Raw genomic sequence first — 22,227 nt, 5'->3', positions numbered from 1 at the left:
TGGCTGGAGGGAAGGACACTTCAGCACACACAGAGGCTTCTGCGTTTTATGCTTTCTGTTTTGTTTTGTGAATTTTTATTCACGCATAAATTGGCACACATCACAATGACTGCATTCCAAATCGAATCAAATCGCTCAAAGAACTTAAGAGTCCTGAAAAGTTCAAATGGCTATTTTTCAAGCACTAATGCACATGCCAAGCACTCTTTGCTTAACGGCAGGAAGAAGGGCCTGCTCAATCATCAAGGACATGTTGAAAAAGCTTGTCATGCTGTTTTCTAGTTCTTAGCTTTCATTTGAAGCCAGTCTGCATTGAACCAACATTGCCAGCTTATATTCAATGGTATCAGTTGAGCCAAAGACTCCCTCTGCGCTCATATGTGAAATGCTCATCTGCTCAGGTTTGATTGGTCCTGAAGTGGAATGTTTTTTATTCGCTAATGTTCAGTGATGTCTTTAATGCTACTGTAACAATTCTGATATAGAATATAGAATATAATACTAAAATAATACATTTTGTTTCAAGTATTCATTTATAGTTTGCTCACTTTGTAGTTCTCACCTACAGAAATGATCAAAAATGTATTCTATTTAAATTATTTAAATTTATATGATATATACTACTGTTCAAAAGTATTTTTTTTCTGGAATAAATACTTTTTTTCAGCAAGGATGCTTTAAATTAATCAGAAGTGACAGTAAAGACATTCATAATGTTGAAAAAAATATTTATATTTAAAATTAAAGCTGTTCTTTTGAACTTTTTTTGAAGAAAAAAAGCTTTTTTTTAACAAGGACACATTAAATTGATCAGAAGTGACAGCAGAATTTTACATATTTCAATGTATTTCAATTTAATGCTGTTCTGAAATTTATATTTATCAAAAATCCTGAAAACATGCATCATGGTCTCCACAAAAATAGTAAGCAGCAGAACTGATTTCAACATTGATAATAATAGGAAATGTTTTTTTGAGCTGCAAATCAGCATATTAGAAACATTTCTGAAGGATCATTTGACACTGAGGGCTGGAGTGTGTATATATTTTTATCAACTGACAGACCTAATTGCTGTACTTGAGACTTGTCAGATCTGATGACTGTATTCAATATGTCAAGTCTTTTTTCCCCTGCTCTTTTAAACGGATGCAATGTGCTCAGATTTATCTGTAATAGTATTGACAACAACTCAATATGCAATATCCCAGTAAGTCAGTCAACCATGTCTGAGCCTATTAGCAACATTGAAAACAGATTTGCAACATGCAGTGAGTTACTGGCACACTTACAACAACTCTGTCCTTTAAAAACTCAAAGACAACTATTAGGGTATCCACTAACTAATGTGAGCTGGCAGTCAACTTAAAGGGATAGTTCACCCAAAAATGACAATTCTATCATCATTTACTCACCCTCATGTTGTTCCAAACCCGGAAGACTTTTGTTCGTCTTCCAAACACAAATGAAGATCTTTTTAATGAAATCTGAGCACTTTCTGTCCCTCCATTGGCAGCTACACAACTACCACTTTAACGCTTCAAAAAGTTCATAAAAAAAGTTGAATCCATATGAATTGAGCAGTTTAGTGCAAAATTGTATGATGAGACACGATCATTTTATAGTTGATGAATGTTTATATGCGAATAAAGGCCTAAATTAAATCTGTTTATCATATAAAGCGATCGTCTCTCTTCAGAAAACTTGGACTAAACCTCTCAATTCATATGGATTAGTTTTACAATCTCTTTTTGAACTTTTTGAAGCGTAAAAGTGGTAGTTGCGTAGCTGTCAATGGATGGACAAAAATTAGTCTGTTCATTAAAATATTTTCATTTGTGTTCCGAAGATGAACTAAAGTCTTACGGATTTGGATCGACATGAGGGTGAGTCATTTGGGTGAACTAACCCTTTAAAATTTAACTGACCTTGTGAATCCAAAGGAATAATAATAAATAAATAAAAAACAGGAATTGTACAATTTACGGTGATTTATCAAATCTTGATAGTGTATTATTCACTCTGTTACCACAATGACAGATACCACACACTCTTAGCCCTGATGTGTAAAACAGTGATTTTGACTCATGTCTGGTATAAAAACAAAGAAGTTTCATTGTTATTTTAGTTTTAACTCAAAGATAAATAGCTGGTTTTACAAGACAGTTTTTAATTTACAAATACAAATTCCTGTACTGTATGTTTTACATACATATTCCGAATCAGTGTTTAAATGTAATTAAAATAACCACATATCTTTCAAACTGAATCTTCCATTTAAAATGCTCGGTTAAAACAAGAGGAAACGACGGAGGAGAGCGAGAGTGAGAAGATGAAGACGAACAGAAACACAAAAAAATCTAATATTGATGGAGAGGGCACTTATTAAAATTTGAGCACCTATCTGCTTTGGCCTCGTTTCCAATTAATGTCAGGATCATCATCAGTTATATGAAAAATTTAAATCTCTATTTCTTTTATTCTTTTTCTTCATTTTTTTGGCAAAGTACCATCAAAGGAATAGTATAATAACCCAGAATATGCTAAAAGTATTTTTTATTCCGTTCAGGAGTGTTTCGTATCTAGAAGTACATTCATATTCGGCACACCGTAAACAAAGTCAATGTCCAGCTGACTTTTTTTATTGAGTAATAATTTGTTTTTAATTTAACAGGAGCAAACTCAGCACTTATCCTTTGCATGTAATTAATAAACAACAATGAATGTCATTATGACTAAAACAATATAATAGAAATCCCCTCAATACCCAAACCCACACCTCCAGTGCGGCAAAAGAAACAACGTGATAGACTAAAATAACCGCTTGTAAGCCTTTTAAATTGGTTTAGGATGATTATTGTTTATTTGACAAAACATCAATCAGACTTAGCAACTTTCCTACGAGATTGCTTGCTTGAGGCACTTTAGGCCTTGCTCACTTAATCAAGCTAATAACCTTTAAACCGCAGATTAGAGCGAAGGATTGTTTATCGCCTGCTCTGGGGATCTACAGTCTCTAGAATCCTCCAGACAGACTTTGAGAGCTAAAGCCCACGGTATTGATCAAATTGAGAAATTAAAGGGTTCACTGATTTACACTAATGGGGTCAAGCTCGAACAGATCTTTCTGTTTCTGTAGCATCTATATATCATTTTGATATGATATGAGCTGAAATATCATGTTGTCATGCGTTTACATTTTAGTGCTTAATTTGCTCCCATTCGGTTCAGGAAAAACGATCCACATCACAGGAGACAAGAGGTGTTGATGTTAAGATTTACGGATTTGTCCACGGAGCTATCCACGGTTTCTCATGGTTCACATGTCCACCTGTTTAGCTCTTTGTAGGTAGATTAGGGGAAGAAACATTGCCTTTTTATGCTTTTTTTAAACACATTTCTTTTACAGAATGCAGAATACAGTATGTGCGCTTTTAAGCCAATCTTTTTGATTAAACAGCAAATGTACACTACTGTTCAAAAGTTTGGGGTCGGTAAGATTTGTTAATGGTTTTAAAAGAAGCCTCTTATGCTCATCAAGGCTGTTTCATTACAACAGTAATATTGAGAAAATTGACCATTTCAAATGACACTCTACAATTTTGAATATATTTTAAAATGTATTTTCAGCATCATTACTCCAGTCTTCAGTGTCACATGGTCCTTCAGAAATCCTTCTGATATGCTGACTTTGTGTTCAAGAATTTATTTTTTTCATTATTTTCAGTGTTAATACTTTTGTGATATTTTTAATAGGATTTTTGATAAATAGAAAGTTCAATAGAACCGCATTTATTTGAAATACATTTTCTTTAGCAATGCAAAAGTATGTACTGTCCCTTTCGGTCAATTTAACGTGTCCTTGCTGAATAAAATGATGCATTTCTTTATTTGAATAGTACATGAAACAGGCTCAATGTGAAAATGTACTTAGTGATGATTCTCCTCCGTTTGGTGTTATTTGTGTTGGTCTTATTAGTTGTTTTTACAGAACCAAGGGAAGTTCAGGTTATTCCAGCGAACCCGGTTTACCCCAGCAGGGTCAGTTCTCAGTTACTCCGCCACTATTTAAGATCTTTTGGATAAACCAGAAAGATCAATTTCAATCTCTCCAAGGCTACTGGATAAGCTCTGAAGGAAACTTTTAGTTACTATTGATGCCTCTGAGAAAACTCCCAGATAAGGATCTAAATATTTCTCTTTTATAATGCGATTCTTATGATGTTATCTCTCAGGCTGATGCTGCGAGAGGAACCGCCCAGTGCGCCTCCAAAAAACATTGTGGCGAGCGGCCGTACCAACCAGAGCATCATGGTCCAGTGGCAGCCACCCCCAGAACCGCAGCTCAATGGAGTCCTGAGAGGCTATGTGCTCAGGTATGGTTTCATGTATGGCTTCAAAATTGTAACATTTTGGTATATTTTAAAGGGGTAGTTCACTTTAAAATGAAAATTCTGTCATCATATACTCGTCCTCAAGTTGTTTCAAACCTGTATGAATTTCTTTCTTCTGCTGAACACAAAGGAAGATATTTTGAAGAATGTCGGTAACCAAACAGTTAACTGGTCCCATTGACTTCCATAGTAGGAAAAAAAAAATACTATGGAAGTCAATGGGACCAGTTAACTGTTTGGTTACTGACGTTCTTCAAAATATCTTCCTTTGTGTTCAGCAGAAGAAAGGAATTCATACAGGTTTGAAACAACTTGAGGGTGAGTATATGATGACAGAATTTTCATTTTAAAGTGAACTTTAAAGGGATAGTCCTCACAAAATTTCTTTTACTCACACTCATGTCACTCCAAACTTGTATGATTTTCCTCCTGGGGAACGTAAAAGAAGATACTTTGTTTGTAACAAAACACTTGGTAACTAAACAGGTTCAGTTCCCATTGACTTCCATTGTATGGACAAAAAAGTACAATGCAAGTAAATGGAAGCTGAAACATTTTTGTTACCAACATTCTTAAAAATATCAGAAGAAGAAAGAAATGCATACAGGTTTGGAACGACAATATTTTAGATGGCATGGGTAATGTAGTTTTTCACCAGGGAATTCCACTGTTAAACACGATTATTTAAAAAAAGAAGCTGAAATAATGCAGGCTGACGGCTTCAGTAATTCTCACAGACTTGTATCTCACAGTAGGGTCTGTCTTTAAAGGTTTATAAGTTACCGTTCAAAATAAATTTCCCGGTTTAATTTTTACTTCCGGAACCCGACTGTTGCGCTCTATAGGAGATGCTATGACATGTACAGCATAAGCTACTTACTAAGGCAGGCTTCACTACTGTTTTTTTTTTTCATACTTTAAGCGCCGCTCACATTTTCTACAGATGCAATGCAAAAATCTAGTTGAAATTACGAGTGCGTGTGTTTGTGTTAAAGGTTCACAATCAACTTCCAAAAAAAAACATCATTCTCTTTCTCTCCCCCTCCCACTCAGGTATAGATTGGCGGGTTTGCCTGGTGAGTTCCAGCTGAAGAACATCACAAGTGCAGAGATTAATTACTGTCTGATTGGAGAGCTCATCATCTGGACGCAGTATGAGATCCAAGTGGCTGCCTACACTGGAGCGGGCCTGGGGGTGTACAGCCAGTCTGTCACTGAATACACACTGCAAGGAGGTTAGACAATCACACGCACACACACACGCACAAATAAACAGAAACAGTGCCTCATCAGTCTGAGCAAACCCTTGATATTTCAAATCTTTTAGGGTGCATATGTGTTTTTGGGTCCAAAATACCCACTTTCTCATTAAGCTACAGATATCATAAAGGATCTAGAGTAACCATGGGAACCGTAAAATCCATTAGCCGGCTTTACTGCACAGATCGGCCATCTGAAAGATTATTTCTAAGAAGAGTAAATTTATGGACTCTGGGCAAACAGTGACCGTAGCCCATTAATTAATCTAATTTGCTTTATGTGCGTGAATTTGTGTGTGCGCGGAAGTGTGGGGGTGTTCTGAGATCCTTTGGCCGTGATTATTCATATTATTTAACGTCAGTGTAATGATACTGCTGCAGAGATTAATAGAGACCCAGTGTCCGCAGGAAAAGAGCCTTCTTCTCATAGAGACTGGAACAAGCGCTTTTGTGCGTGTGGTTAGAGGCGGTTTTTATGTCCCAGTTCAGATTACTGGTCACTCTAATGTAACCTTGTGTGATTGTGTTTGAAATGAAAAGGGCAGCAGGACGAATCGGAGAGCCCAATCCAATTGAGCAATATCTAATCTGTACTCAACTTGCCAGGCCTGACCTTAAAGGGGCCATCTTAAGCACATTAAGTGTAAGCGGCATTGAGTCTTTATGGAAATATGATCTTGTTCTTTCCACTTCCCGCTCAGGCCTGCTGCATAGCACCGATAGGCTACAAAAAGGCTTTGAATACAAACTGTAGTTCATGTGTATTTGTATGTGATTATCGGTGCTGCTATGAAATGAATGATCATTTGAAATATAGAGTAGGCTATGTATAGAAACGGGGGCTTTGGGTGGGCGCTTAAATTCAGAATCCAGGTAGTCACGACAGATATAGTCTCGCAGACCCAGACTTTTGACTATCATCATCATTTCTTTCTGTCCAAAAGCAATTTAGTACAGGTTATAAAAAAATTAAAAAACAGTGCCGGATATTCTGTTGTGGTCATCAATAATTCGTTTACTTGCTAAGAAGTGTCTTAAAGTTCCTCTATAGTCAATTGTATCCCTTAAAATTCATCTTTGATCACCAAAATGACATATTTAAACAATATTTCCTTGAAAAGAAAATGTCTTCATGCCTTAAAATAGCTTGATGTAACACCCTTGCCTCATTTAGTATACGCAGTTCTGTGAATATTCATTCAGTAGCCCCGTCTCCACTCACTCGCGCCAGCTCAGAGATCCACTCGCGACTAACACGTTGACCTGATTGGTTACAAGGTAGTTTGTGACGTCAGAAACACCAGCAATTTTGCAGTCTTTGGTTCACTGCAGTTTTTGCAATATTTTGAATAAGCTTTTATTTTTAGTTTCATGTTTGTTATCTGCTTTTATCATTTATATAATTTTTGTATTATTATTATTTCTGTTTAGCTTGTTTGTTGTCAAAGCAACGTATTTTTAGGTTTTTTTTTTGTTTGTTTTTTTAGTTTTAGTTTTTTCATCTATTGTTTATATTTTATTTTATTTATTAATAAATAAACATTATTTAATGCCACGTGGTGCAGACATTAAAAATATTAATTCGGCATGTGACTCATACTTCTTCTCATTATGGTATTCTCTAGCTGTTGAACGTACATCGGTTGTACACTCGTTTTTGCGGTGCATTGTGGGATTGAATAACATCCAATAACATCCACTATGGTTTCGGACACTGCTACAAATTCCTGTCCCCTCAAATAGTGGGCTATTTACGGGTATAGGGGGCGATTTCGGACACAGCCTATGTTTGTACATTTTTTTAATATTTCATTAACAAATTGTCTCTGACTGTGCAGTCCCCACAGCGCCCCCACAAGACGTGGATGCCGCTGCGCTCAACTCCACCACCATTAAATTCACCTGGACTCCACCACCCCAGCAGTTCATCAACGGCATCAACCAGGGATACAAGGTAATAGTGTAGAGGGAGAAAGATGTCAGTGTATGAGAGAAAGAGAGACACTGGCTCACGTGTTCAGTTAGAGGTAAAATATTCAATTAAATTTGCCTGGCATGTTTATTGTCTCCTGGGGGAGTGTATTCATGATTGATTGGCTAAATGCCTGCAAAAACAGCAGCTTTAAATTCAAATAAATAAAACAAGAGTAATTAAAACCTAACAATGTATGTTAATCACGTTTTGTTTATGTCTTGTTGTTTTTCGCATCTCTCTCACAGCTGCTCGTGTGGCCCGAACACTGTCCGGAATGCATTACCATGGTGACCATTGCCCCCGAGTTCCACGGGTCACGTCACTATGGTTACGTTAGCAATTTAAGAAAGTTCACGTGGTATGAGACGGCGGTGCTGTGCTTTACCACGCCTGGCGATGGGCCAGCTAGCACACCACAGCTCATCCAGACACACGCTGACAGTGAGTACACATGGACAACAACACTACATAAAAAAAACGTTTTGGCTACGTTCACACTGTCAGTCAAAATCCGATAATTTGTGTATCCGATTGGGATGCACAGCTTTTTTCCGTGCTGTCGTCTCCGCCGGTTTCAAAATATGTCTATATTTCAAAATATGTTATATTGTCATTTTCTGCTCGTCCGGCACCTTGCAACAACACAGCATTGTTCGACTTTCAACATGTTTCCTATAACAACGTCTGACGTTCACGTTTTACGTGCCGTGGGATTTCCAGAAATGGATGTAGCTTGAAACTGATTTGTAAAAATTGCATTTCATGTGATTGTTTGCTGTTCACACTAGCTCTAAATCTGATCTGATTTCAATCGGATATGCACACAAATTGGATTTGGACTGACAGTCTGAACATAGCCTTTGACTAAAACAGGTTCATGTGACAACTTGTCATTTCTAAATATCGGTATTTCAGTAACACTTTACAGTAAGGTTTCATTTGTTAACATTAGTTAAAGGGTTAGTTCACCCAAAATTGAAAATAATGTCATTAATGACTCACCCTCATGTCGTTCTAAGCCCGTAAGACCTCCGTTCATCTTCGGAACACAGTTTAAGATATTTTAGATTTAGTCCGAGAGCTTTCTGTCCCTCCATTGAAAATGTATATACGGTATACTGTCCATGTCCATAAAGGTAATATAAACATCATCAAAGTAGTCCATGTGACATCAGTGGGTTAGTTAGAAGTTTTTGAAGCATCGAAAATACTTTTTGGTCCAAAAATAACACAAAATAAGACTTTATTCAGCATTGTATTCTCTCCCGGGTCTGTTGTCAATCCTTCACAGTTACGCTGCTGGCGTAAGACGCTGATGACGTGTTATCTGGTGCGCCCGAGCTTCATTTATAGACTGAGGGAGACGCACGCTGTAAAAGTGTCTCATCCGTGACATGCACATTTATGCACCATTAAAAAAATGATATCCACGCAAACAATGTAGAATAGCTTGAATATAACGTGCGTCTCCCTCAGACTGTAAACGAAGCTCGGGCGCACCAGATAACACGTCATCAGCGTCTTACGTCAGCAGCGTCACTGTGTAGTCCTGAACGCAGATTCACAACAGACCCGGGAGAGAATACAATGCTGAATAAAGTCTTATTTTGTGTTATTTTTGGACCAAAAAGTATTTTCGATGCTTCAAAAACTTCTAACTAACCCACTGATGTCACATGGACTACTTTGATGATGTTTGTATTACCTTTCTGGAAATGGACAGTATACCGTATATACATTTTCAATGGAGGGACAGAAAGCTCTCGTACTAAATCTAAAATATCTTAAACTGTGTTCCGAAGATGAACGGAGGTCTTACGGGCTTAGAACGACATGAGGGTGAGTCATTAATGACATTATTTTCAATTTTGGGTGAACTAACCCTTTAATGCACTCTGAACTAACATGAGCGAACAATGAACAATTGCATGTTATTAACTAATGATAGCAATGGTTAGAATCTAAATACATTGCTCATTGTTATTCAATGTTGTTCATGTTTGTTAATGCATTAACTAATGTAAAAAAAAAAAAAAGACTTGTGAAGTGTAACCAATATTTCATTGCCTTTTGATTGGTTAGGTCCCATAAGAAAGAAAATGTACAAATAGGATCTTGATTAATATCTCAATTGTTTTTCCAAATCAGCAATGAGGTCGAATTGAGGTTTTTGGTTAAAGGGATAGTTACAAAATGAGAATCTGTCATGTTTTTCTGTCCTTCAAGTTGTTCCAAACTGTATGACTTTCTTTCTTCTGCTGAACACAAAAGAAAATATTTTAAAGAATGCCGGTAACCAAACAGTTGATGGGCCTCATTGACTTCCATAGTATCCCCCCCCCCCCCCCCCCCCCCATACTATAGAAGTTTTTCCAATATTATGGATGTTCCCATATGAATTGAAGTCTCCTGTTAAGTCTGATATTTCTCCTTAGAGAAAGATAGTAATCACTCATATGTCTCCTCTAGAGCTTCAGAAGATCTCAACATTTTTAAAAACTGTCCTCTTGTGAATGCTCTTATTTCTCTTTAGATTCTTTCACGGCTAAATTATCCACATTAATGTTATATACAGTTACAGCTGGTCAGGAATAGTGTCATTTGTTTCTGCTATCTATTTTTAGCAGAAAACAAAGTTGATACTTCAATAAAAAAAGAAATAAAAAGAACTGAGAGCTCTATTACGTCTCCTGAGCAATGAAGAGCAACCTCTCTAAGCAATAAACGTGTCCTCTGGGATAAAATGTTTTGCGTGCACTCCTGACATGTAAAATCATATTTCACACTCTTGCAGATACCCACACACTCTTACAGACAGTCTGTCTGTATTTAATTGGAGACAATCGACTAACAGTATGCTCTTTACTTGAAAACTGTCCAGCAGGCTTTGAGAAAGAGATCTCTCGGCAAAAACAAGCCTGTTTGTTTGACATTTCAGTCATCAAAATCGATACGGAGGAGAAATTTGGCCCTTTCACTATGCATGCCGCAATTTGCCACGTAATTGTGCTTTTTACATCGCCATTGATTAGTCTTTTCGCTGAATATATATTGGCCACCCAAGCGCTGTTTTCACGTCATGCCACGGGCACGTAGAATCAGCCTTGACTAACCTGCAATTATTAAAGCAGGATCACTCCTCTCAGTCAACGCACACGTGCTCGCTATTGATTGTCCCACCATGCATGTATACGCTTGGAAATGTGTGTGAATGCATGTGCAGCTGTTAACAGACAATGTAATTTTCATCAGATGATAACAGCATGTGGTCTTCTTTACACTGTTAAGCCACAGGAGCTTGTTTCCCATGAATAGCTCAATCACACAAACAGGTTAGACACACAAACCGTTGTGCACACGGACTCGCTCTCTCAGCTTATTTGTACTAGAATGACTTAGCGGCGTGCTCGTGCAAGCATTATGTGGGAAATTCGCTTCGTTTGGTCTGGATCTTTAACTGGATCTTTTGATTGATGTTCCCTGGTTGTTTTGAAACTTTCGGGTTTAATTTGACGAAAGAATGGAATGGAAACCAAGTGAATAAAAGTTGTTAAAACCAATGAGGTCTGAAATACCTGCCGAAAGCTATCCGTTAGCATTAGCTAAATGAGTGAGCATGAAGTGTTGCATATTTCACACCTTCAAAAATAATTAGGCACTGGTAAAACATCATGATAGAATAAAAGAAATGAGATGTGTATGTCAGATGTGTATTTTTGTATTATTTATATACCTTTATAGGATTTATTCATATTTGTATATTTTCCGTTTTTTTTTTTATTAAATTTGTAGTAATTTTATAAGCTTTTGTCATTTTTATTATACATTTTTTATATATATACATATTTCGTTTTTTAAATAATTTTAATAATTCTTAATTATTTCAGTTAGTCGACAAATGCTAACTAATATTTGTTACTTTTTTGTTACGTTTGCATCTAATATTTCTCTCTTATTTTATTATTTTTCAGTTTTATTTAAATAAACAAAAAAATATATGGTTTTAGCTTAAGTTAACAATAATAACACTGCTCAGAATCAACTCATATTTTTTCATTTATAGAGAGAAATGCTTTTTGAACCCATATGGTGTATTTATAGCATATATTATGCTAACCAGCTAAACCTTGACCTCTTGGTCAGAATGAGCGACACTTTAACCAAAAAAATTGAATTGAAAGTAATTGAACTGCAGTGCAGTGAGTTGAATGGAGTCTTACGTTCTCATAAGCACGTGATTGATTAACCTGTCAGTCTAGCGTGACGACTTCCTCTGATAAGGTCCGCTTGACAGTGCGGGTCATGAGGGTTTGACACACGCATGTTAGATCTAATGAGATTGAAGCTTTATCCGCACACATTAACCACTGCGCTTTTCAGGCTACTGTCATGTTCGCCTGTCAGATGGATTGTCTTGCGGGGTGTGTATGCATGATTGATTAACCACTAAATGACTGCTAACTTGTGTGGGTAATTGCCAACAAACACATAATTTGCTTTCGCCTGTTTGCATTTGTGATGCAACGGTTGCACAGCAACAAGCTCTTCGTTGGGAGTATTATGGTCTTGCGGACCGAGGTTGCAGGGTAATCATTTAACATGAGCGGGTTTTAAAGTGTCCATAAAGTAGTGCCTAATAAATAATAAGCTTTATTACACACACACACACACACACACGCACACACACACACACACACACATGTTTGAGGTCAGAGCATGAACAAACCTGCTGTGTATTCACAGTTTTATATTCCCCGCAGACAATGAAATCTTGAGGCTTTGTTGTTTAAAGATTTCAGTTGTCTTATGTCTATCTCTGTATTTGACCTTGTACTTCCAATAAAAAGCACTTTTTGTATGCTTACGCGCTCAGAAAAAAAGCACTAGGTAATGCATGCATCCATAAAACACGTTTGAGATCTTTTTAGGGGTCTAACGCATGCTGACTTCACAGCTAAATATTATTTTGCTGGTTTTAAAGGTAAAAACGTTAGATTAAAAAAGCACTTCATCTGTTTAGGTGTAAATATGACATAACATGTCATGTTACTGTGTGGCTTTATAACACGCGTGACACAGGAGATGTAAGGGAACAATCTTTATTAACTCAGAAGAACACTTAAACACTGACGAGACCCAACAATGAACTGAAAGAACTACATACATAAGGAGAGTAATCAGCAGGTGCAGGAACTAACTCAGGCTAAACACAGGAAACAGTGAAAACGAAACCAAAACAGAACATAGCATAATATACATGTTACAAGTATAATATAATATTTACATTTACCAGAGAAAGAGTGTCAGTAACATTGCTGAGTGCACCTTTAACGTTGTGTTTGTGTGTTGTAGAACCGGGCCTCGTGACTCATGTGAGCTTCACTGAGATCTTGGACACATCTCTGAGGATCGGCTGGCAGGAACCGGAAGACAAGAATGGCATTATCACAGGTGAACAGGCTCAATCATCCAATCACAGCTACAGCTCACCCACCAATTCACAGGAACTCACTAATCTTTCCAACGCTGCATGTGAAGGTGTCCTAGGGACTGACTTTTATTAACACCTTTTTGTTGTTGTTTTATTAAGATCACATTTAAAACATTAAAATGTTTAGTTTCCAGATGCCTTTCATGTATTGATTTTATTAATTTACCCCTGTCCCAAACCTAGAATTTCAATATTAAAACATGGAAAAACATCTTAAAATGTTTTAAATATTTTATAATAAAAGAATATATATTTCAAAATTTAAATTAAGTAAATTTGTATAAAAAAAAATATTTTAAACATTTAACATTTTAATATTTGATCATCTAAACAAACATTAATTGTTGTGAAAATGATTGAGATGAAATATTTAAAAAAATCAAGGTATATGTCACATAACAGTATGTCACCAGCAGTCACACTGAAATTTAAAATGGCGTAAAATTTAATTTCCACTACGGTCATTTGCATTACAGAATGCTATTAAAGGGATAGTTCACCCAAAAATTAAAATTCCGACATAATTTACTTTTACATTTAAGTCTTACGGGTTGATTTGAATGAAAGATTTTTTTTATTTTTGGGTGAACTATCCTTTTTAATACAGTACATAACATGAGATGTGATGCAGATTACAAGAATGACAATTAATTTGTCCACACATTATTATGTCACAAATTAAAAAGAAAAAAGTGTGAAACTTGTTGAAAAACAAAGTTTGTTTTTGGTTACATGAAAAAAATATTTAGAAAACACCTGATTTACTGTCACGTTACATATTAGTAAGTATAGTTAGTTGCGTTACTACTCTACTTTTAGTTGATTACTCCACAACAATGCTCTGGATTTGGTAGCATAACCTGCTTACACTAGTCTTAAAAGTTTGTAATTTATATTTTTTCTTCAAGACGTGTCATAACTTTTTCTTAAAATCAGCTACATAAAAAGGTCAATTGGTCTAATTTGAATGTGAAAAACGAACTGCTAGTTCTTAAGACTCAATGCCTAAGTTTATGCAACTCGCCCCTGTTGTAGTTACAGTAGCTGAGTTAGTTGATTCTCTGCATCTTCAGTGTATGGGAGGAGCGTAAAGAAAGTTCAAATCAGCCAATTATAAGAGAAGGTTACTTCCTATGTAGACATCAAGCAGTGAGGTGGTTCACTAAGCCTACATTTCTCTTTCTCCTCCTCTCATAGGTTACGTCTTGAGTTGGGAGGAGGATGGTCAGAACGAAACCCGCGTATCTCAGACTCTGTCCAACTCCACGCTGGCGTATAAAGTGACCGGGCTCACTTCACTCTCCACGTACACTCTGCAGGTGGCTGCCGTAACACAGGCCGGCACCGGTACCGCCACCTCATCGACCATCTCAACAGGACTGCCGCCAGGTCTCCACACTCTCAAACAAACACACACTTCAATGCTAGCATCACTTTAATGCATCAAATTCTCCCTTGGGGATCCGTGATAGTCACCATGTTCAAACTCTAAAGGAAATTCAGCACATGAAACAGGATGCCGCAGTGGGGCGCATATTTCACATAGACCAGCAATCCGAGACACAGTCAGTAAGACTGTAATACATCACATAGAGTCAGTATGAAGCTCTTGGGGCCGCTGTGTGTGTGTGCGAGAGAACATGAAATAAATGATGATGACCAAAAGCCAAGCTACACTCATTATCTCCCACTGATATGCTGTGGAGTCAGGAAAGAACGAGCTTTATCTACTGTTGAATGAGCCACCGTGAACCACCCAAATATCATTATCAATCCATTTAATTACCAATTAATCATATACCCAAACACAATGCGCTCTGCTGTACACAAAAGCTAATCGACTCTGAAGTGAGTTATGGGCCCATTTACAGGAGTTTTCTTTGAAGGATAATGAAGACACAGGATGGAGAAAACAGGCAGAGGACAGAACAGAAAATGTCGAAATGTTTCAATTAGAGCTTGTGAGTGACATAAATCTGTTTTGTTGTGTTGGTAAACAGAGCTTCCTGGTGCTCCCTCCAATCTGATCATCTCTAACATCAGTCCTCGCTCCGCCACCATACAGTTTCGCCCCGGCAGTGACGGCAAAACTGCCATCTCCAAATGGATCGTAGAAGGACAGGTGTGTAGGCATGTGTGTGTCCGTGCGTGTGTGCGTGCGTGCGTGTGCGTGCGCGCGCGTGTGTGTCAAATTTAGCAAACCCTCTATTGTCAAAGTGGCTAACTTTCCCACAAACGGCTAACAATGTTTACAGAATTTAATTAACTTTGCCATCAGTAGCGATTTGCTCTTCAAAGTTACAAAGTTGTCAGTATTCTGTCAGCTGAATGAATGGTTAACTGTGCCACAATTTTTACTTTTCTTTCAGAAAAATTATAGTTTGTTTCTCTCCAAAATTAACTTTGTCAAAAATACCAATATTTTCTTGACAAAATGGTTTACTTGGCCACAAATGTCAATATTCTGCCTGCTGGAAGGTTTACTTTGCCACAAATGGCACTTTTCTCTGTAAAAAAAAAAAAAAAAGGTTTTATTTTTCATGCATACAGTAGTAGCTTTCCCACCAATGGTATGCCATGGTAATTACACTTAAAGCGATTTTCTCTCTTCAAAATGGTTTAATTAGCTGTAAATTACACTTTTCTCTCTCCAAAATGGTTAACTTTCCCATTAATGTCAATATTTTTGTCTGCCCAATGGTTCAAACGACACTGTGACACTTGTATGGTAGTTTTCTCTTTGAAAATTGGTTAACTATCACTTATAACAAATTTCTCTCTCCAAAATGGTTAACTTTGCTGTAAATTATATTTTTTTAATTCAAATATAGACAGAAAATGTATATGTTATATACATTCTCTCTGCTACAAGTGGCGCTTTTGTCTCTGTAATATGGTTAATTTTGCCATGAATGTCAAATTGTGCGGCTGTCGAATGGTTAACTTTGCCACACATGTCAATTTTGCCTCTGCAAAATGATTACATTTTGCATTGAAGGGTGTTTTCTCTCTGAAATAATGTTACCTATGCCACAAATTGCTGTTTTCCCTGCCAAATAAGTAACTTTGCGACGAATGGCAATATTCCTTCTGCCGAATGGTTAACGTTTCCACAAACTGCAATTTTCTTTCTGCCAAGACTGCTCTGTGGAATATGACTCTTCAGTGTATGTGCTCATACGGATAAGCGTGTGTATGAGTTTGTGTGTATTTGTGGGTGTGTGTTATGCCCTTGTCTGGCAGGCTGTGCTCCAGTGAAGATGCTGTTGTCTGACAGGTACTTTATCTCCAGGGAGAAACAGGCTTGCTCTTGCACTAAAACATCTTCCCCCGGAGGAAAACGCGCGCACACACACACAAGCACACATGCGCACACTCTGTATGTGACATAGTACGAGAAGGCTAAGGAGATGTCATGCACCGTGTCTCCCAGCCCTTTAGGTGTGGTGTGTGTGTTTGTGTGTGTGAGCATATGTGTTAAGCTCCTCTTGGATGGCGTCCAGTGCTGTGCAGCGTGAAGAGAAAAACTCCTCCTAATGAGATCCCTCCCTTTTCCCCCTCCGTTTTCTCCGCTCCTGTCTTTAATACTGTTTAATCGAGGGAGAGCAGGAGGGAGGGAGTCAGAAGGAGGGATGAGAGAAGAGAGAGGAGAAGATTAGAGGTACTGAGGTGGCACTAATGGGGTCTTAAGTCTATGGGTTAGAAATCAGCTTGTGTTGGTGTGTTTTTTACAGCTGACTTCTTCACAGCTGTATCCGGGACCAGGTCGGTTGCTGATTTCGATTCCCTTTGTAATCTTTTCACCTTTTCCTCTGCTCGAGCAGGGCTGCACAAAACACGCTGTGCAGATATGGTGTTTTCATGGAGACCAAGTGCTAGGTGTTTCAACATATGGTTTATAATATTTAAAGGGACATATCTTGGAAAAAAATGCATTTGTCTTCCTCTCTCCACAGATCTCTCAGATCTTTAGTGAATATTAAGCGGCAAAAACGATGTCACCAACTGGAGCTCATTAACATATGACCACCCTTATTTATATACCAACACCTGTTCATTCATAAAGTGATAAAGGAAATCTGTCATCATTACTGATGTTGTCCCAAACCTATAGGACTGACTTTCTGCCAAAAAATAGAATATACAATTTTTGCCCATATTATGAAAGTAAAATGGGTCCACTGTTTTATTGGTCTCCATTAACTTTCATTATATAGATGGAAAACTCCTTCAAATGTACGGATTTTGTGTTTCCCAAAAGAAACAGGTTTGGAACGGTCAGTAAATGATGACAGAATTTACATTTTTGGGTAAACTGCCCCTTTAAAACTCCCCAGTCCATCCTGATGAATGATAGTGTGAACTGTGAGATTGGCCAATCATACCAGAGCTCATTTACATATGGAAATTGGCAAGGTGCAGTAGCCAAAAACAATCAGAGGCTCAGCGAGAGAACTGTTTTCTGTGAAGGAGCCCTTGACTAACAGTATAAGTGAACTTAAGGGGGAAATTGAAATGCTTTAGAAGTGTAAAATATGGCCCCTTTTAAGTATTTTGACAGTTTATACATGATAATGATAGGAAAGAGCTAACCGCATGATATTAATCACAGGTTGCTCTATGAATAAATGGAAGCAGCTCTCAGGGAGGTCCTTGAGGAAATGCGAGTCACGTGATTATGGCATGTTTGATATGATAAGCAGTTTTTGTTTGCAAATAATGACTGGTTACATTACCCGGTGTCTCTTTGTAGCATTTTTTTCATGTTGTGGATCTGCTTTTTAATTAGCTCATTACCTCATTAATGCCTTATTAAGATCAAGGTGGTTAAAAAAACAAGCACTTTACGGCTCTCACATGTCATTGTGGAGACCCTGTGGCAACATGCTTTTGATTAGTGTAAAAAATGTAAAACAAAGGCACCAGCCCTGATATGGAGTCTGTGCTGCGGGCAGCTTGGTTCGGTTTGCTGTTGCTTTTCACTGTCAGTCGAAAGTTTTCCTATCATCAGCTCTGACTGCTGAATCTGACTCTCAGTATATTTGAAATGACACTGGAGGAATGAGGAATGCAGGATGGATGTCTAATATACACGGTATGGGGTACCTAGATCTGCCCATATTTGCTGTATACATCACGTGAAACTAGAAGCAATCTCAACTCTAATTTGAATATCTCATTTGTGACTCATCTGTTGACTGTCATGTTGATGTCAGTTGACTACAGTTAGGGCATTTTTACATTGAATAAAATAAAAAACTGAATAAGAAATGTGAAAATATCTCTGGGCTCTGACATCCTTGCAACGTATTGCTGAAGCACTATTGTACTGTAAAATAAAAAATCAAGTTTTTAATCATAATAAAATAATAATAATACATTTATTTACAGATAATATAATTCAATAAAATCCCAATGTTATGTATGATTGACTAAAATGGGAAAATAACAGTTTTTATGTATTAAAATATAAGTATTATTATTCTTAATAAAATATTTTTGTATTCAATTTTACTAAATACTTTAATACAAATTAAATAAACCAATAAAGAAATGTATTACTATAGTAATACTACTATAAAATAAAAATGTATAATATAATAATAATACAAAATAATAGTTGTTGTTATTATTATTGAAATTAAATAAACCAATAAAGAAATAGATTACTATAGTAATACTATTATAAAGTAAAATATAATAATTATAATTATAATGACTAAAACTGTAAAATATAAATTTGTATGTATCATTACTATAAAAATATTTTTATTAAATTGTATTGACTATTTTAATACAAATTAAATAAACCAATTAAGAAATGTATTACTATAGCAATACTATTTCACTAAAATAAAAAAAAGTATATAATTATTATTATTATTTACTAAACCAATAAAGAAATTTATTTCTATAATACTATTGTACTGTAAAATAAAACACAAGTATATAATAATTATCATAATAATTCTTTAATTTTACAGAAAAACAGTAAAATTACAGAACTATCTTCCATTTCCAGTGTGATTGATGAAACTTTCTTAGTTCATTATTTTATTGGGGATTTTTATATAAAATTGGAATAAAAGCGTAAAATAGCTAAAATAAAATAATATTTAATTATTTTTTTTATCAAATGATGACTGAAAACCATGTGAAGGATTTTTTCTCTAAACCTAACATTCTAGCGTCTACAAATCGACACTTAAAAAACATCTAGCGTCTACAAATCGACACTCATAGCGTCTTCCAATCGACACTTAATAACCTTTATACTCTAGCTCTTCGCGTCTCCCGTCGACAACTGGCCGAGTCTCTTACTCTAACTTACTTGCTTCCCTAAACTGACCTGCTGCGCAGCAGAAATATTAGACAGACTTTCAACAAATGTCCCTTCAAATGCCTTTATTAACGGCCGGGAGAGTCTTCGGGCAGTTCTCAGAGAAACTCTCCCAAGAAGAATCAAGGCCGGAGGATCTCAGACAAATTCCATTGAGAATCCCACCAGTAAAACACAAATACAACAGTTTTATAGAATAAGGAGGTATGGCAAAATGACATGAAACATTACTTAATTTGATTGGTTCTTCATAGACGAGCCCTCTTGTTACCAGGTAACCAAACTCTGTTTTTGGTTTCAAGTTTAGACATCTGTCTAGTTTCATTTCCTATAGTCGTTATTTATACACACACACACACACACACACACACTCAAAGTCACAAGTTTTCCATTGGTTTTGTTCATATGCTAGAGGTTAAATAAGGTTTGATGTAAGAAACATGGTTAGTTTAATATACAGTTTAAAATTTACACGACAACCACTCGCTGTATTAAACATGTATTGAGGAGGTTATGTAACACCATTTACTAATGTTTTTTGCCCCACAAGATGATAACTAGACGTCTCCAGCTGCTAAACATGCAACATAATGAGGTCATGTAATGAAACATACTACAGTTTGAAATGTTTTTTTGTCATACTGCATATTCTTTCATGTGTGTGTGTGTGTGTTTATTTTATTTTTAAATAGTGTCTCTATTCAGTGCAGTATGCAGTAGGCAGGACATTGTTCACTTCAAACACATCCTCTGTGTGGCCACAGGTGGGGACTGTGGGTGAGGAAGAGGAGTGGAAGGTTCTGTTGGAGAAAGACCGTCCGCCAGCCTCAGACACTCTGGAGATTCCCAATCTCATCCCCTTCACTCAATACAGGTGAGCCTTTCTCCTTTTCCAAACGGGAAACCACTTTCACATCAATCAAATTAACCAAAAATGTGATGAGAACCGGGCCCAAAAGCTCTAGTGTGAAAGGACCTTCACAAAACTGTTAACCGTTTCAGTTTTGAGGTTTAAATCTCAGCTGTTTATGACCTTTCAATATTTAAACGCTCGTTACAATCCCAGCATTCCCTGCATTTATGTATCCCCAGCTCTCTTTTTTTGTTTGTTTCATTTCCTCATTCTCTCTCTCTTTCTCTCGTTCCCCTTTTCTATTTCTCTCCTTAATTGATTTTCTCAAGGTCTTGTGGAAAGATTGTCTTCTGATTCTCGGCACACTATCTTGTCCTAAAGGGATTACAGATGATCAGAGGCTGTAGAGATCTGTTATCCTGTCCAAAATCCCCTGTCCTCCCACTACTCAAGAGCAAGATCAGGGAATTAAAAACACGGTTTTGTTCTTCTCCCCCTGTTACATATGCCTTGCAGGTTCAGGATGAAGCAGGTGAACATCGTGGGTTCGAGTCTCTTCAGTCAGCCCTCTCGTAAGATGCAGACCCTGCAGTCGAATCCAGATGTGGCCCCGGCAGATCTCATAGTGTTTTCTGCTAGTGAAACCAGCCTGAGGATCCGCTGGGAGGTGAGAAAGGGACACACACACACGTGCACACATACACAATCCTTAAACAGTTACGGTCAAGTTCACACCAAGTCCAGGTTTTCTGCATGTACTGGTAAATGTGATTTTGTGTTCTGCACTATACTGTTAAAAAGTTTGGGGTGAGTACGATTTTTTTTTTTTTTATGAAAGAAAGAAAAAATATTGATTTTATTCAGAAATGATGGATTAGATTTCTAAAGCATTCACGTGACACTGAAAACTGAAGTAATGGCTGCTGAAAATTCAGCTTTTCCATCACAGGAATAAAATACATTGTCAAATATATTAAAACTAAGAAATTAGTTATTTAAATTTGTAATAATATTTCACAATATTACTTTATCAAATAAATGCAGCCTTTTTGAACATAAAAGGCTTCTTTTAAAACCATTAAAAAATCTTACTGACTCTGAACTGCTTCTACGTTTCTGGACATTTGATAGTTATATTTATTTGTAGTACGGTGATATGATTTTTGACATTTTCCCAATCAGAGTAAACCATGATGAAACCAAACAACATAACAGTTTAATGCAGGATTTAAAATACCATACATAAATAATCGAATAAAATAAAATAAAAAGCCTTTTCATTAATGAACACAATATTGAATTATTTTCATAACACACTGGAATTTGGAATTCCACATGTAATTTTAAAAAAATTATTTCAATAATTTTAAAATGTCACGGAAGACTTCTGTGATGACATCAAACTCAAATGCCATTGTATTGGTGAACATACATGCATGATAAAGACTTTTTTCAGAAGTTTTTAAATTACTTTTCTATAAAACTTCTAAAAGCATGTAGCGCCGGACAAATTGATTATTGTTTTCTTTTTTTTCATTTCCTCTCATATGTATATGCCATTTCTACGACCCAATGAGCTTTAAAAGGTTTTCTTGCTGCATGGTTCTGGATTTTTGTGTGAACATTATCATTAAAACTGGAGCACTCATGCAAATATAGCGGTTTCCGCACACTCAAACACACGCAGCGATGGACACAAATACTGTCTGCTGCACACTTTACAGGTGAGGGATATGCTGGAAGAGTTTGACAGCTTATTTTTCCTCTCAGTTTTTTCTGCTATCACGAGCCATAGTGTCTGTCAGTATCAGATGTAATTGCTGTTATTTTCTCCTTCACTTCTTCTTTTCCCCCCCTCTCACCTTTTCAAAGCCCGAAAAGCGATCGAAGAATTTGAGTTGTAGAGGCACATAACATG

At 36.7% G+C, this 22,227-nt stretch overlaps 1 protein-coding gene across 3 annotated transcripts in view; it reads left to right on the top strand.

The window, feature by feature from the left end:
- The window catches only part of sdk1b (sidekick cell adhesion molecule 1b), a gene marked incomplete at its 5' end in the record, with an annotated part of 213,756 nt that overhangs the window by 145,992 nt on the left and 45,537 nt on the right, over positions 1-22,227 (top strand). For all 3 annotated transcript variants that reach the window (XM_079615867.1, XM_079615866.1, XM_079615868.1), the window contains 9 exons: positions 4,233-4,373; positions 5,445-5,626; positions 7,489-7,604; positions 7,871-8,066; positions 12,978-13,076; positions 14,314-14,505; positions 15,117-15,238; positions 20,221-20,330; positions 20,826-20,976. In XM_079615867.1, coding sequence (XP_079471993.1) covers positions 4,233-4,373; positions 5,445-5,626; positions 7,489-7,604; positions 7,871-8,066; positions 12,978-13,076; positions 14,314-14,505; positions 15,117-15,238; positions 20,221-20,330; positions 20,826-20,976 — 1,309 coding nt within the window. The remainder of the gene's footprint in view (positions 1-4,232; positions 4,374-5,444; positions 5,627-7,488; positions 7,605-7,870; positions 8,067-12,977; positions 13,077-14,313; positions 14,506-15,116; positions 15,239-20,220; positions 20,331-20,825; positions 20,977-22,227) is intronic.

The sequence above is a fragment of the Phoxinus phoxinus genome, assembly GCF_949152265.1.
Source record: "Phoxinus phoxinus genome assembly, chromosome: 6".
In the NCBI taxonomy this organism is placed as follows: Eukaryota; Metazoa; Chordata; class Actinopteri; order Cypriniformes; family Leuciscidae; genus Phoxinus; species Phoxinus phoxinus.
The sequence above is the reverse complement of the archived record's forward strand: the minus strand, read 5'-3'. Positions and strand labels throughout refer to the sequence as shown.